This window comes from Mycteria americana, chromosome 3 (genome assembly GCF_035582795.1).
Source record: "Mycteria americana isolate JAX WOST 10 ecotype Jacksonville Zoo and Gardens chromosome 3, USCA_MyAme_1.0, whole genome shotgun sequence".
Lineage (NCBI taxonomy): Eukaryota > Metazoa > Chordata > Aves > Ciconiiformes > Ciconiidae > Mycteria > Mycteria americana.
Genome location: NC_134367.1, coordinates 52,078,549 through 52,093,023, shown reverse-complemented (window position 1 = coordinate 52,093,023; position 14,475 = coordinate 52,078,549). Strand labels below are relative to the sequence as shown.

The 14,475-nt window shown below is 41.0% G+C and overlaps 1 protein-coding gene across 1 annotated transcript in view; it reads right to left on the bottom strand.

Moving 5' to 3' along the window:
- Positions 1-775: 775 nt before the first annotated feature.
- Positions 776-14,475, bottom strand: part of LOC142407537 (uncharacterized) — a 36,749-nt gene continuing 23,049 nt past the window's right edge. Inside the window, 5 exon segments of the mRNA XM_075497158.1 lie at positions 776-935; positions 5,083-5,276; positions 8,740-8,968; positions 10,543-10,664; positions 11,639-11,839. Of these exon segments, the coding sequence (XP_075353273.1) occupies positions 776-935; positions 5,083-5,276; positions 8,740-8,968; positions 10,543-10,664; positions 11,639-11,839 (906 nt within the window).

Below are 14,475 nucleotides of genomic sequence, written 5' to 3'. Positions count from 1 at the left end.
GTGGTATATATACAGGTGGGAAGGGAGCCCTACTGCCCTCGACTGACAGGGTGCTCTCCCTGAATCTAGTAAGAGAATTCACAGGTTATTTCCTTTCTTTCTCATAAACCTTGATCTAAAAGATACACAGGCACACACACACTAACTGGTGTATTTATGTGTGTGTATACACACACATATATTTACCAACTCTTTAAAAAGTAAATCAAAGCAAATGTAAAATCTGCATGTTCCAATCACTTTCCCCAGGGGAAAAGGGAAGATAATAAATAGCCTTTTCCTTCCGCAGAGATTGGGGCTAGTAGCCACTGAGTTGATAAACAAAGATCAAAGATGCCACTTTATGAAGTGCAGTAGAACTCTAGGAGAACAAGCCTTCTTTGTGCTCAGAATAAGGACTTTATTCACCACAGTTTTTGAGGTCCCATTTTGCTACCTATGGGGTTTGGGGCAATCACTTTCAGGCCAGCCCCATTATAGGCATCTCTCGCTTTGAAAGAAAATGCACTTTAGTCCCAAAATTGCCAGCGTTCCACACAAATTTGGAGTCTCCTTGCTTTCACTGCTCAACAGCTTTAAATTAGCATTATTCAGTCCCAGACTCTATACAAAAAGAAAACAAATCATGCAGCATTTTACATTTTCTGCCTGAATAATTTTATGTATTTCACACACTGAAGTTTTTGTGGCTTATAAGTGAGCCTAAGCAGACTAAGGGCTTGATCCCATCCAATCGAAAGAGACTGTGCCCTGTGAAACACAAAAAAAGTTCAGTCTACTTGTCAACACAGCTGTCATCTTCCAGGAGAGATGCAATGAATATTGGTAGGAGGTGGTCTGCTTTCTCCCTGTGAGATGCAGATTCGAAGTGCACGGGCCTCAGGTACAAATGGAACTCCTCAAAACCTGCTTCCATTGCAAAAGCCTTGTCAAACCTAGAAACAAAACCCCATGGATGCATTTGAAAAATTAACTGTCTTCCTGCTGTAAGCAATGCACATCTAGAAACTTACATCTATCAGGTTCATTTCGATGAGACATCTGCATTCAATTTGAAACATTTCTTGGCATCTGAAATAGTATGATGGATAAGAAGCAAACAAGTGTTGTACCCAGATAGCTGGTGGCTGCTTAGTATCGTCCATTCGATTGACACGGACAGCACTTACAAAGGACAATAAGTTGCGAGTCTACAATGTCATAAGGGAAAATCAAGGGAAATATGCTAAATGTTCCTATTTAGAGAGGACTGCATTTGGCAGAGAGAGGAAGAATATTATTTTAGACTAGAAATTGGGAAGAGGACTGTCTGCCAGAGAGGAAGCTTCAATAGACAAGCAGAGCTCACACACATTATTACTATTAAAACCGTGACTTCATAACTTAAGAAACATTTATTCTAGAAGCCCCCAGTATGGCACAACTCCAATACAACCTCCCCTATATAATAAATTATGAGGGCAGTCCATCTGCAGACAGTAAGCACATGGGCTAGATGCAACCACTGGCTCAGGAAATCTCTAAAGCACCGAGTGTCGGAAGTTGGGCACCGTCCTGCTTTTTGTAATCCCTCCCTATGGATCCATCACTGCACTCCTTCAGATGCAAGACCACAGAAACCCTGATCTGGCCTGTGATGGCTCTTCTCATATAGTGTAAGAAGATGCTAAAAAGAAAGACGCTGACTTTTTGATGCAGACTGCAAACGAATAAGATACGACCTTGCTTCCTCCTAACATCTAAGGCAGGTGTTTTATCAGTCAAGAAATGAGGTTACAGAGAAGCTATGTTGTGAAAATGTGATAAAGACACAAATAAGACCTAGTAGACATAGCTCTTAGTCCTTTAAAGTCAGGTAGCATTCTGTGCCTGCAAAGTAAGGGAAAGAAAAGGGGAGAAGACAAAATAATATATGAAAGGCACCATGAGCATCAATCAATAATCATATGGAGCACAGCCAAAATCAACTCTAAGGTCTTAAAACAAAAAGCTCTGTGTAATTATTATAAATGTTGCTCTTAGTTGACCAGTATAGAATATGAATAGCCTATACAGAACAGACATCAGCACACAAATCAGTTTATTAGTAGTATGTAAAGGGGAAAAACAGAGAAAAAGAACAGGTATTAAAAAGGTGGCTGTGTCAAAACCAGAAAGAAGCAAAATTCAGACTAAAGCTGCACTGTCTAGCTCTACTATTCTACCAATGATGTCCCTTTTCATCAGATGGTAGACGAGGAATACAGTGGAACTGAGGAGTGAGGAACACTGAGGAACAAAGAGAAGCAGCAAGGGCTGTAAGGAACAGCGCATACAACGTAAATGTGTACTTTTAGATGTGAATGACCTTCCACTCAAGGAATGGAGAGGCAGTCAAGTAACGGGAGTAATTCTGGCAGGTCCCCCCCAGAAGTCTGATAGAAGCTATGGTATGAGTTAGAGGAATCCACAAACGTAGGTGCACTCTCTTAATTTTACTCTGCTTAGCAGGAAAAAAGGTTACTAACCTTTCTGATGTTTCAGTCTGAATCTGATTCTCTAACTGTTCATATTATAATGAACTGTGATCTTCATCACATCAAAAGGAGATGTAAATATAGCACCTCAAAATGTCACATTAAATAAACTATATAGGTTTATACTGGTATTTAGACTGACTTAACCATCTTCTATTAAATTAAGATAATGTTATGCTTAATGGCCTTACATATGCATCATGAGGTCTTATTTTTTGTCATAATTTTCCACTGAATTCCCATCCTGGAAAATGACAATTTACTGCTATTTTTTCAGGGATTTCTAAGGATGTCACCTCAGATGAGTATGTCCTCTTAGCCCTGTTCCCAAAAGAAATGCAGCCATGCGACGATCTGGTCTGCTCATCTGTCTCCTCTGGATAATTTTTAAATCAGTTGGTGAATATTAATGAAATCTGACACAGAGACAGGGCTTTCAAGGCATTAAGTTCCTACATGTTTAATGAAAAACAAAGTGATTGGATATTGACTTTTCAGATAAGTGAAAAGTTGCAATCTAACCTTACCCCTTATTAATTACCAGAAAATATATGAGTGTGTATGTATGTATGTGTATGAATGAAGGAACACAGAGATAACTCAACCAGTGGAAGAAGTTTAACTAGAATCTGTATTTTATTAGAAAGCTGAGTATCCAAATAAGAAACACAAATTAGCAAGAAAGGAGACCTTCTTGCTTCATGGAATTGCTCGGGTTGAAGTAAATTAACCTGTTTGTTAGTTTGCCCAAGAAAGTTCCAGATATCAAATGAGAGTTGAAGAAGTTCTTATTTTAATGGAAAAGAGTTGTGGCAGAAAATTAGGTTTTCCACCAAACTAAGTTGAATGGTTGTGGCTCACATATCTTAAAGATGCCTAGGTTTTCAACTGCTGAAAATAAATGCTGCTGACTTTTTGATACAGACTGTAAATTTTCAAGAGGAAAGCTAGAGAAAGGCTTAAGACAAAGAAAAACCACAACTGGAATGTCATCTATCCTACACACCCAACTTTGCTATTGCAAGCAATCATGTCCCACAAATCCTTTTCATAAGTCAATCAAGCCCCATTTTAAAACTGCTAGTTTTCTACCCTTTGCTCTTTCCCTTCCAGAACTTTGTTGTCTGATTCTTAGAAATCCTCTTTTAATTTCCATCTTAAATTTATTCACAGTGATTAGATCCATTTGTTCTGCTGCCAAAATTGGCCTTTAGCTTAAATAGCTCCTCTCCGCTCCCAGTGCTTATCTTCCTGGTGTATTTATAGAGAACAATCTTATCTTCTCTCAGCCTTCATTTTGCTAGGATAAACAAGCCAAGATATTTCATTTGCTTTTGTAAAATGCGTTCTCTATTTCCCCTCAGCATGCTATTAGATCATCTTTGCTCCCACTCCAATATGAATTTATCTTGCCTGAACACAAATCTCCAAATTATACATAATAACCCAGGCAAGGCCTCACCAGAATCGTGTACACGGCATCAATTCTCCCTCCCTCTACTGGTTACAAAACTCATTGCCTGATTCACAGTAAAATATAACGGCTTTCCCCCCGCCACGGTTGCGATGTGTTGGCACTTTACAATCATCCCATGGCCAGCTATACACCCAGTTCTTTTTCCTCCTCTGTTGCTTCCAACTAATGCGTTCAAAGTCCACAGGAGAATTTCCTATTATTATGCAGAACCTTAAACTTTGTGTTATTGATGCTTATCTCCTTTCTACTACTCCGGTCCTTAGAACCGTGAGTTCTTCCTGTAAGATACTCCATTTATTTTCCCTATCAGTTTTATCTGCCAGCACTACAATGTCCTGAATTTAATAACACCCTCTTGTGTTTTCTACTGAGATCATTAATAAAAATGTCAAGTAATATGGAGCTGAACAATAGGAATTTCACCAATAACCTGCCTCCAAGCCAGTAGTTCAACACTACCCTTTGTAGTCTCCCCATTAGCTCAGTCCTTATCTTCTTTGTCTTCCTGTACAAATTGTCATCTCTTCCAGCTGATAACTCCGTAAATGCATGACACTGACTTCCCTTGTGTAGATTATTTCATTATCATTTTAAGGATCAGCATAGCCAGAACAATTTTTACGCTTTCCTACCTCTGGTGGTGAACAAAGCTTGTACTTCTTGTGTGCCGTCTCTTATATTGCACTACTTTTCATAAGAAGGCAGTTAAAATAATCGTCTGTGTGAAACTCTGCAGAAGAAGGCATCTTTGTGTTCATTCGATCACTGAATTCCTCCTGCTCCTCCTCCTTTTGACAGAATTTCTGTATTTTCACTGGGAAAGGGCCTCTCCTGTTAAGCTTTGAGGAGCAGCGTGGCCTCAACTTTTGAAACTAATGAACATCTGCAAACCCCAGGTAGACTCCATCTCCACATAACAAGCAAAAACACCTCCCACAACACAAATGCAGGCGCTCTCCCTCTCTCTGTGTTTTTTTTTCCAACTACAGTAGATGGTCTGTTTGAAAGAAGTTACTTTTTCCCTACAATCCACTCCTCTCGGAGGTCACCATAGCTAAGCCAGCACTACTGACCCACTAACCTGGCTACCACGCACTCTCTGTTGCCACCTCTGTCAGCCGATGGCGGAGCGTGGCAAGCTCCAGGAGCATGGAGAAGGAACCCAGGATGAAGAGCTGGTTTTCTCTGCCTATCTTTTTTTCTTCGTCTGCTCCCACCTCTAATAGTGACAGAGAAATCTCTTGCGCCAGCACAGGGTCTTCTATCAGTACCTCGACAAATAACTGCAAGGAAAGGGAAAAAAAGGAAACGCAGAAATAATTTACATACAGGTGACAAAGTCTTTAAATACTTTAGGGGACCATTCTCCTTTTTCTTTTTCTGGACTAAATCATGTCTGGAGCTGCTTCTGACTTGCAACCCATGCAAGGTCAGAACTGTGCCTACCCTGACCTATGCTGACCCCTAAAAATACACTGGCGTTTTGCCACTTGCTTCGAAGGTAAAAACACTGAATCTATAAACGTGGCCTTACTCAAAAGACTTAATAAAGTTTATTTTGTTTATTTTTTTATATCTAACACAAGATATTTGCCTTTTTTATTACAATCAACATTCAGAAGGCTTTCAGATGTATATACCTCTCTAAAGCAGGGCTCTGTAACTTGGTTCACTTATTACTAGCTGAGGCCATTCCTCCTCTAAAGAGTGCACAGATCTCAGCACCCATGCCACTGTATGTATGATGTTCCCAAAATGGGGACAGCAAACTCATGCGGTCAGCTAACCCAGCAGAGCTGGACCCCTTTTCTACTGGGACAGCGGAAGCCTCCAAAAGAGCAGAAACCCAGAAAAGAAAAATGATCAAAAGCTGCAGCTTGGTAATGTGGAGAGCTGGAAAGAAGAAAATGGTCCATTGGCTGTTGTGCTGTGGAAGTGGTGGCAGGAACAGCTCCTGGCTCTGTGTGCAGGACAAGATGCTCCTCGTCTCTAGCTGTCACAAACTCTACAACCGTGCCACCCTGCTCACGTCAGACAGGACAGATGTGGCCACTGTTACAGCCGAGTGGCTTCATGCTTCGCTGCTTATGACCAATGAATCACAGAACACGAGGAAATCTGAACCCAGCCATGCAGTTCCTAGTAATAAAAGTCTAGATTTCAACATCTGCCATTCGCTACATCTTCACAGCTACACTGAAAAAAAAAAAGTTTGAAAAGACAACACCCCAAAGTTGTGCCAGAAGTTGTGCAACTTTATTTTGTCCCTCTCCCCCAGTGCTTTACAATGTGCTTTTGTAATTCTATGGCTCTGGATGGGTGGGACAGGACAAGCCATCTTTATGTGCTCCTTCACAGAGGTGCTACAAGGAGAATAGCATCGTCCCTATTTCCAAAGAGGGCAAGAGAAGAGGTAATAAGCTTAGACTGTAGCAAGGCACATCCGTGCTAGACTTTAAGGAGGACTTGGTAAAGGTGCAGCTGGTGAAGCACTACAACAGACTGCTTGAAAAAGTCTATGACTTGATGTGTTTAAGAACAGGACAGCTATTTATCTCATGGGAATAACATAAGTATAGCTGATCCTGGCTTGGGGTGAGCAAGAAAGATCTCACAGCTTCCCAGGGACCATTTAGTCTTTTCATTCCAGAATTCACTTTTCTTTTCATTTGGCACTCTGATGTTTCCACATAGGAAAAGCACCTGTTCCCAGGCTGGCAGCGTCTGCACCTCACCCCTGGGTAGTTTGTTTATTATGAAATTGAAAGATATTTAGGAAGTCCGATGGGGAATAAAAACTGTATCTTGTAAAACCGTCCTTAGTGAAGGGTTGGAATAACATGAAAGAATGAGGTCCAGGGTCACAAAAGGAGCAGTCCAGGAAGGACAGAAATGTTGATTTTAGCATACCAAGTCATAAAGAAAAACAATGTGGTCAGGTAAAGACTGCATCATCGTGGCTATGCAAAAGGAAACCAAATTCAATCTGCTCTGGCAAAGGTAAATTTCCTAAAATTTAAATGCTTGACTTTTACAACCTGAGTGTCTTTCTAAACATTGCCTGCTTGCGTGTGTTTGTCTCATCTGCAGCTTCTGCTGGAGGAAAAGGAATGGGCAAGAGGTAAACACAACAAAACCTCTCCCTTTCCCCCTTGGCAACAGCGGTGCGGTAACTTTAAGATCCATCACAGAACTCTGCCACTGACTTCTAGGATTTAAAATTCAAAAAGGGAAGAACTGTTTGTGATCTGCTGTGAACAAGAGAGTAGTGGGACACTGCCAGTGGATTTTATTGGCATCAGATTGACACTGGATAAGTAATTCTTGGGTTTTGCTCCAGGGCAGGGAGGGGAGTAGCCTAGGTGGCTGTGCCCTTCTGCCTTTAGTTTGCCTCTATGCTTTCTTACCCATCACTGTCTTCGCAGTCTCTTCATCTAACCAGTTCTGTCTCCATGCCTCAATTTTTCATTTTCATCCCCACTCCCTTGATTAGCAAGCCTTGTTATCACTGCTTTTGGATAGCTTGATCCAATCTCTTTACCAAACCATTCTCAACCTTCCACCCCCACCCAAGGTGCCTTCTTGCCCCAGCCCCAACCTGCAGTGCACTTTTGTCCCCATATCTTTTCCTTCCAAAAGGAAGGAACCCACCGGGTCTTAGTCCTAGTCTCTGTCTCCCAGCTTTTCATCTACCGCAATCTTCATTCCCATCTAGTGGCTGCCATCCCACTTACCAAGGCAGCTGTATTTTCTCCATGCTCCTGCCCAGCTCCTGCTCCACTAGCAGAGCTGCCGCGTCTCCTCTGCGATCCGCTCAGCCAGCTTCCTCCGCTGCCTCCGTCGAAGGCAACACCAGCGACAGCGCAGCTAACAGCTTCTCGTGCTCACTTTCAATGCTCAGACTCAAATCAAACATGGATCACTTAGGCCAGAGCTATTATTGCAGGGACAGTGGAAAGTCCTGATTTGCCTCGGGTTATAGATATACCAGGGCACACGGAAACTTCAGATAATGTCTTCCTACTGAACATGTTGCAATAGCCTATTTTAGTTTAGTTTATGCTGGCCAAACTTGGCAGGAATGAAAGCATAGCATATCACTACCTAAAATGAGCCTTCCCAAACTTGAAATGTATGCTCCAAAGCATAGCTGTATCACAATCTTGTAGAGAAAACAGATAAAAGAATTTATTTTCCATTTCTTGCTCTCAGCAACAACTAAGCTGACTAACTTAAAAAAAACCCCGATAGAGACATCCAGCATCGATAATTTCATTCACAATAATTAGCATTTATCAAAATTACAACCAACCAAATTCAGAGTTCTACGCCAGGAAATGGTGGACATTACAGTAATAACCGGCTCTACCTATAACAATGTTTGCTTTAGTGTCCAGTCTTTTTTTTTTTTTTTTTTGCAGACTGTACACACACACAAACACAAAACCCGGAGACTTTGCATGCTCTCACGTCAGTTTTAAGTGTGTGTATTTTCCTTCTCATTAAGCTGATTGTTCCTACTTTATACTGGCATGAGATCAAGAGTTCTGCCTTTCTGTGTTCCTTTACAGAAAAAAATCTTGTTTTAAAGGTGGATGGAATGGATCTTCACCAATCATAAACAAATAATTGAATTAAGAATCACATAGCTAGAACTTTGACCAGCAAGCATAAATGAACTAGCAAGATCACACTCTTGGTCATTCTGCTTTAAAGAGTCATTACTAACATAAAAATGGAACTTACGTCTTTTTGAATCTGAGAGCTGTAAAAAGTTTCTGGTTTTTCCATAGTTAGCCACTCATCAACTACTAGCTGAAGTGCTTGTTTTTCTAGATTACTTGCTTTACTGGCTGTTTTTGGTCTGCAGATGCTGTAGAATTCCTGGTAGAGATACTCAAGAGCTTTGGGGATTAAGCACACCAGACCAAGCGAAGGGTGAAACTCCAGCAAATAACTGTTCTTCCAAGTAGGACTTAAAAACAGCAAAACCAAAGAAAGAATAAATAGCTCTCAAATAAGGCTTTTATAAATTGTATATATAAAGAAACCTTGCAATTGCTTAATTTGCAAGAATAAATTGCAATGGCTTTAGCGCACATTAGAAATCAATCATCAAATCTGAAAATAGAACTGAAGCCTTAATAAACATAATTATGTTGGAACACATCTAAGTAGTCTCATTTGCTAATGAAAACAGAAAATGTTTAAAATTCTCTTTCGTTAGCTGACATGTTTTATGAACCGCATTTTCACGTCTATTATGCCCACCCATTAAAACTGTCTGCACTTGAAAATAAGCCCTCAGATAACCAACACAAAATCAAAATGTGTGTAGGGGGGGGAGGAATAGGGCCAAGGGCTTGAGACAGAGGCAGAAAACCAGGAGGACCAGAGGCAAGGGGCTCTTGGCTTCTGGGTGTGTATTAGCTGCTCTGTAAACCCTTGGTATAACCCACAGTGCTGCACAGCTGCGTGGATTCCACGTGGGAAAACAGAGTACACGCTCAACCTACCGGACACTTGCGCTAGAAAGAGTAATAGGCTGTGGCCAAAGGGCAGTGAAAGTTGTGAAGCCAGGTCAGGATGGGTCAGGATGCAGGTCAGGATGCAGCAAGCCTAAAGCAAGGTGTCGTGGTTTAGCCCCAGCCGGCAACTAAGCCCCACACAGCCGCTGGCTCACTCCCGCCCGGTGGGATGGGGGAGAGAATCAGAAGGGTAAAAGTGAGAAAACTCGTGGGCTGAGGTAAAGACAGTTTAATAGGGAAAGCAAAAGCCGCACACACAAGCAAAGCAAAGCAAGGAATTAATTCACTCCTTCCCATGGGCAGGCAGGTGTGCAGCCATCGCCAGGAAAGCAGGGCTCCAGCACGCGTAACCGTTACTTGGGAAGACAAACGCCATCACTCCGAACGTCCCCCCTTCCTTCTTCTTCCCCAGCTTTATATACTGAGCATGACATCGTATGGTATGGAATAGCCCTTTGGCCAGTTTGGATCAACTATCCTGGCTGTGTCCCCTCCCAGCTTCTTGTGCACCCGGCAGAGCGTGGGAAGCTGAAAAGTCCTTGACTACTGCAGCAACAACTAAAACATGTCTGTATTATCAACACTGTTTTCAGCACAAATGCAAAACATAGCCCCATACCAGCCACTATAAAGAAAGTTAACTCTATCTCAGCTGAAACCAGGACACAAGGCTAACCTCAGTACCCACTTTCATCATTACTGTTTAATAGTCTGTACCCGAGGGAACAGTAACGTCCCACTGCACTGCAAGATGCAATTATCAAATCCCTTGTCATGAAAGGACAGTGTAAAGGCGGTGGGGGAGGAATCACTTTTCTTCTTTGAATGTTTTTCTGGCTATCTAAATAGCACGAGACTAAATAACATTAGACACTGATCTATTGCTTGATTCACCTTAAGACTGTCATTTTTTCAAATAGTCTTATTTTCAGGTGCTGGATCCCAAATTTTTACAATCAATCACAGAAACTAGAACAGAAAGAGGTACTCTCCGGAAAAAGAAAACTGTATAATTACTCACCAGCTAGTGTTAAGAGAGATAAGCTGCTTAGTAATTACATTATAAGGAAGTCCAAATTCACCGATGCCACCTCTCTGACCTTCCTGCCAAATCTTGTGGACATATTCCCTCTGGGCATCTATCTAAAACTCAGCAATGAACACAAGGGACATTAGCCAATAAAATTCACACATGGCTAGAAATCAAGGCAAAACCAACTATTCTTCATTTAAACATAAGCTGCAAAAATTTCTATTCATATATATTTATATATATATATAAATTGTCAAGTAAATTGTGTATGTACCCACTCTAGATTAATTATTCCTGCTAAAATTATTCTGAATCTTTCATATTCCTTCAGAACAAAATTTGAGCTCCAACGATGCTGTCAAGGCTCCATTTTTACTGCCAGCAATACGGTAGCATTAGTGGCGACAGCAGAACAACAGTGGCCTCTTGTACCAAACCCCAAACTTCCGTTTGTGGACTAAAAGCCATGTTCCAAAGGTTACATAATTAAACTTCCCAACTTGCAGTCTCTGAGATTAAAGCTCAGAGAAAGGAAATATCTTGTGGCAGGATACAGAGGAAAGTTGAGGCAGATTTTTAAACCAGAGGGAAAATGTGAGGATTTCAGATGTTGTGCTTTAATTATTGGCACAGGAATTCACAGCTATCTGAAATATACTGCTTTTCAAAGAGCACTTTAAAGTGCAAGCTTTGTTTATATTCTTTTTAAAGACTCATCTTGCTTACTATAAACAGGACTAGTTCCTTATCCACTGCATTACAAAACAAATACAGATTATAATTTTATTTAGCTTCCACACCTCTCTACTATTTCTAATTGTCTCAAACGGTAGCAGATGTGGCTTTAACATGACATATGAAGCTCTGCAATCTTTCCAACATTTTCTTTCTGATAGTGATGAAATGATAGCTTTCTGCTCTTGAGCTTCAGGCCTTCAATTTACAAAGCATCCATAGAATTCGTTGTTAAATTAGTATTGACCCATTTTAACACTGTAAACCCATGCAGGCTATAATTGAAGCTTCTCATTCTGGATTTCATCTCCTACTTCCCCAGGATGGATATACTGTAAATTCAACCTACTTTTTGGTTTACTATGTCCCTCAGCATTTGGAGGCGAAGTTGCAAACAGATGCATTCATCCTTGTAGGTGTTGATGAAATATTCAAGTTTGAGATCAAACCTTGGACGTTTATGCAAGATGTCAGTTATCACTTGGGCCAAAGCAAATCTTTCCTCTGGGTCCAAAACATGTTGGTAAGCTTCAAAGTAAACATCTAGAAGCTGAAGAGATATTCAGAAGCACATTTAGAAATGTTGATTCACTCAAAGATTCATTCTCTCTTGGGGGAGGGTTTTCTGATCATGGAGTTTGCTGCCTATATCAAACCAACAGTGACACGATATGGCATCTTGTTTCTGGCACAGGATATTACTTGATGTTTCATCAGAAAGCTCAAGAACAGAACATAGAATAAACTGCCCATACGAGAAATTTCTTCCAAATTTTGCATAGTTAACATGGTTTTTTTCTACTGAAGCATGAAGATTTTTATTCTGCACATTTTTCCCTTCAAAAAGTAACAAGGCAATGTACTTACTACTTTAAAAAAACCTACTTCTTTCCACTCTAATCCATTCTCTTTTTCTTTTCCAGCACGCACACTGGTTTCATGTCTTTGAAAAACTCAATTTCCCCCAACCCGAAACCTGCAGACTCATACAAGACTCTCTGTTATCTCATTTGGCAATGACTGTCACAGTTACTTTACATTTTTTGGAGAAACTCCAAATTAATTGAAGATGTAATTAAAGATGTACAAAGGCACATGTGCTCTTCAGGCTCCTCTACCACGAACAGCTGTAAAGTTTTATTTTTAAAAAAAATTAATTACAAATACCCACAGCTTAGGACAGAAAAAGAGATGTGGCAAGCATGACAGCACGTGAACTCTCGGGTTCCCATTGTAGTACTTTTTGGTCAGACGGCAATTAGGAGATTGAAAATATGAATGGCCAGTGCTCTTTCTTTTGGACAAATCGGTGGTGTCAATATGAAATTATCTACATCTGGCTATTTTACAGTGACACAGAAGTAGAAAAGCATCCACATTACTTTCCATACTGATACCAGAAGACTGCGAAGGAGGAAGATGCAGAAGGGCTTAGGAGGTAACTCGGTAGCTGAGAATTCAGATTTCAGTGGAAACAATCAAGTTTTCTGATGTAGACCTGCCTGACCTGAACTGTTCTGGAGGAAGCTAAGACACTGCAATAGGCTATAAGCAAGTTTCATATTGGCTAAGCTAAGCTGTCTCAGCTGCTGAACAAAGGATTATCGTTTCCTCATTCAGAAAGAACTCTGTCCCAGCTGGAAACAAAGCTAGTGAGACCCATTTCCATTTCATTTCAGCTGAAAGCAAAAGACCTCCAGCAGCAGCACATCTGTACTATTAATCCTGTCTAGAGAGTTGGTTTGTGAGAACAGTTCCAGAATATACTCTTTGATGGTTTTGGAAAAGAATTAGTGTATTGTTGCTGTAGAGGTTTCATTCTTCTCTACTGGGAGTTTTTCTTCCAAAAAGAAAGCAAGTTTCCTTATACAGAAGGCCCATGATAAAAAAAGGTAGATTCACAGAGGTAGCATGATCACACAGCAATGGAAAGCAAAGTCTATTGGGATGAGAACAGAAACTTAGTGAACAGGGCAACTAGACAATATTTTATACAGCTCTGTAACACAAAGCCCCTCTATGAAAATGGGAGAGTGGCCCTAGGAGATTTCCTAAACTCCATACAACTATTTTAGTTTAAAAGCTTTTCTATTTAAAGCCTCTTCAATGGTACACAGGAGATTCCCTAACACCCTCTAGCATTCCTATTTTGAGAGCTGCCCTGGGTTACTCCAGGACTGAGAACAAAACTTTTGAAGTGTGTGAAGGTGACCTCAATTAGTGCCATTTCTCCCTGCTTCTGAAGTGGACTATCTGCTCCTTTCCGCTTCCTGACACTCACAGCATTGTCACTGGGACCGGTGAGTCCCATAGGCAGAAACACACTTCCGAGCTCCTCTGGGTCCCTTCCTCTGAGCTTGTCTACTCTTCATCTTTCAAGACTGAAGACTTTGGGCAGAAACCCTGTATGCTTTCATGTCCCATGGCAAAATACAGATACACGACTAGATTCAGAGAGAGGAAGGGGAAAGTCCACAGGATATGCAGCCAGCCCTTGTGAATGGCAAAGCTATGAATCACTTAATACACATTTTTAGCGTTGGTTTGTTTGTTGGTTTTTTTAACTCCATACTGAAACATGGCATTTTTTTCTCAAATAGATTAACTAACAAAGAAGAAATAAATTTATAATATATATAGAATCATATATATAGGTTTTATTAATAAATGGATTGGCTTTTATGCTGTAACATACAAAATATCTCTCTGGTTCCTCTGACAAAGGGTAATCCAAATATCCCTCTAACAAAGGGTAATCCAAATGATGGGCCTAGCCAGCTGTGGACTGAGTCTCTCCTCCCTGGGCTTCACTTCATCAAGATGCAGTGATTACAGTTCTAATGACAGCCATAAAAAGTTTCCTGCACCAGCCCCAGAAAGCAGGGACAGCCAGGACCACAGAAAAAAAGTGCATCTTGGATTTCCTGGTGGCCCAGGCTCCTCAGGGCTGGACCTGGTTCTTCCTAATCTGCATTTGCTCCATTCCCTGGCAGACAAGGAGTGACACAACATGCTCTGCATTTTTGCTCTGGAGATGGCCTCGTCGTTCCCAATTATCCTTCCCAATTATCCAGTGGTAGGTGACTCTCCCTAAGGCCTTGCAGAAGTGCTTCCAGCCCCTGGCACAGCAGCTACAGAGGCTGCTGTCTGACAACGAGAGCATTTCTGCTCTCTTGTTGCAAAAGC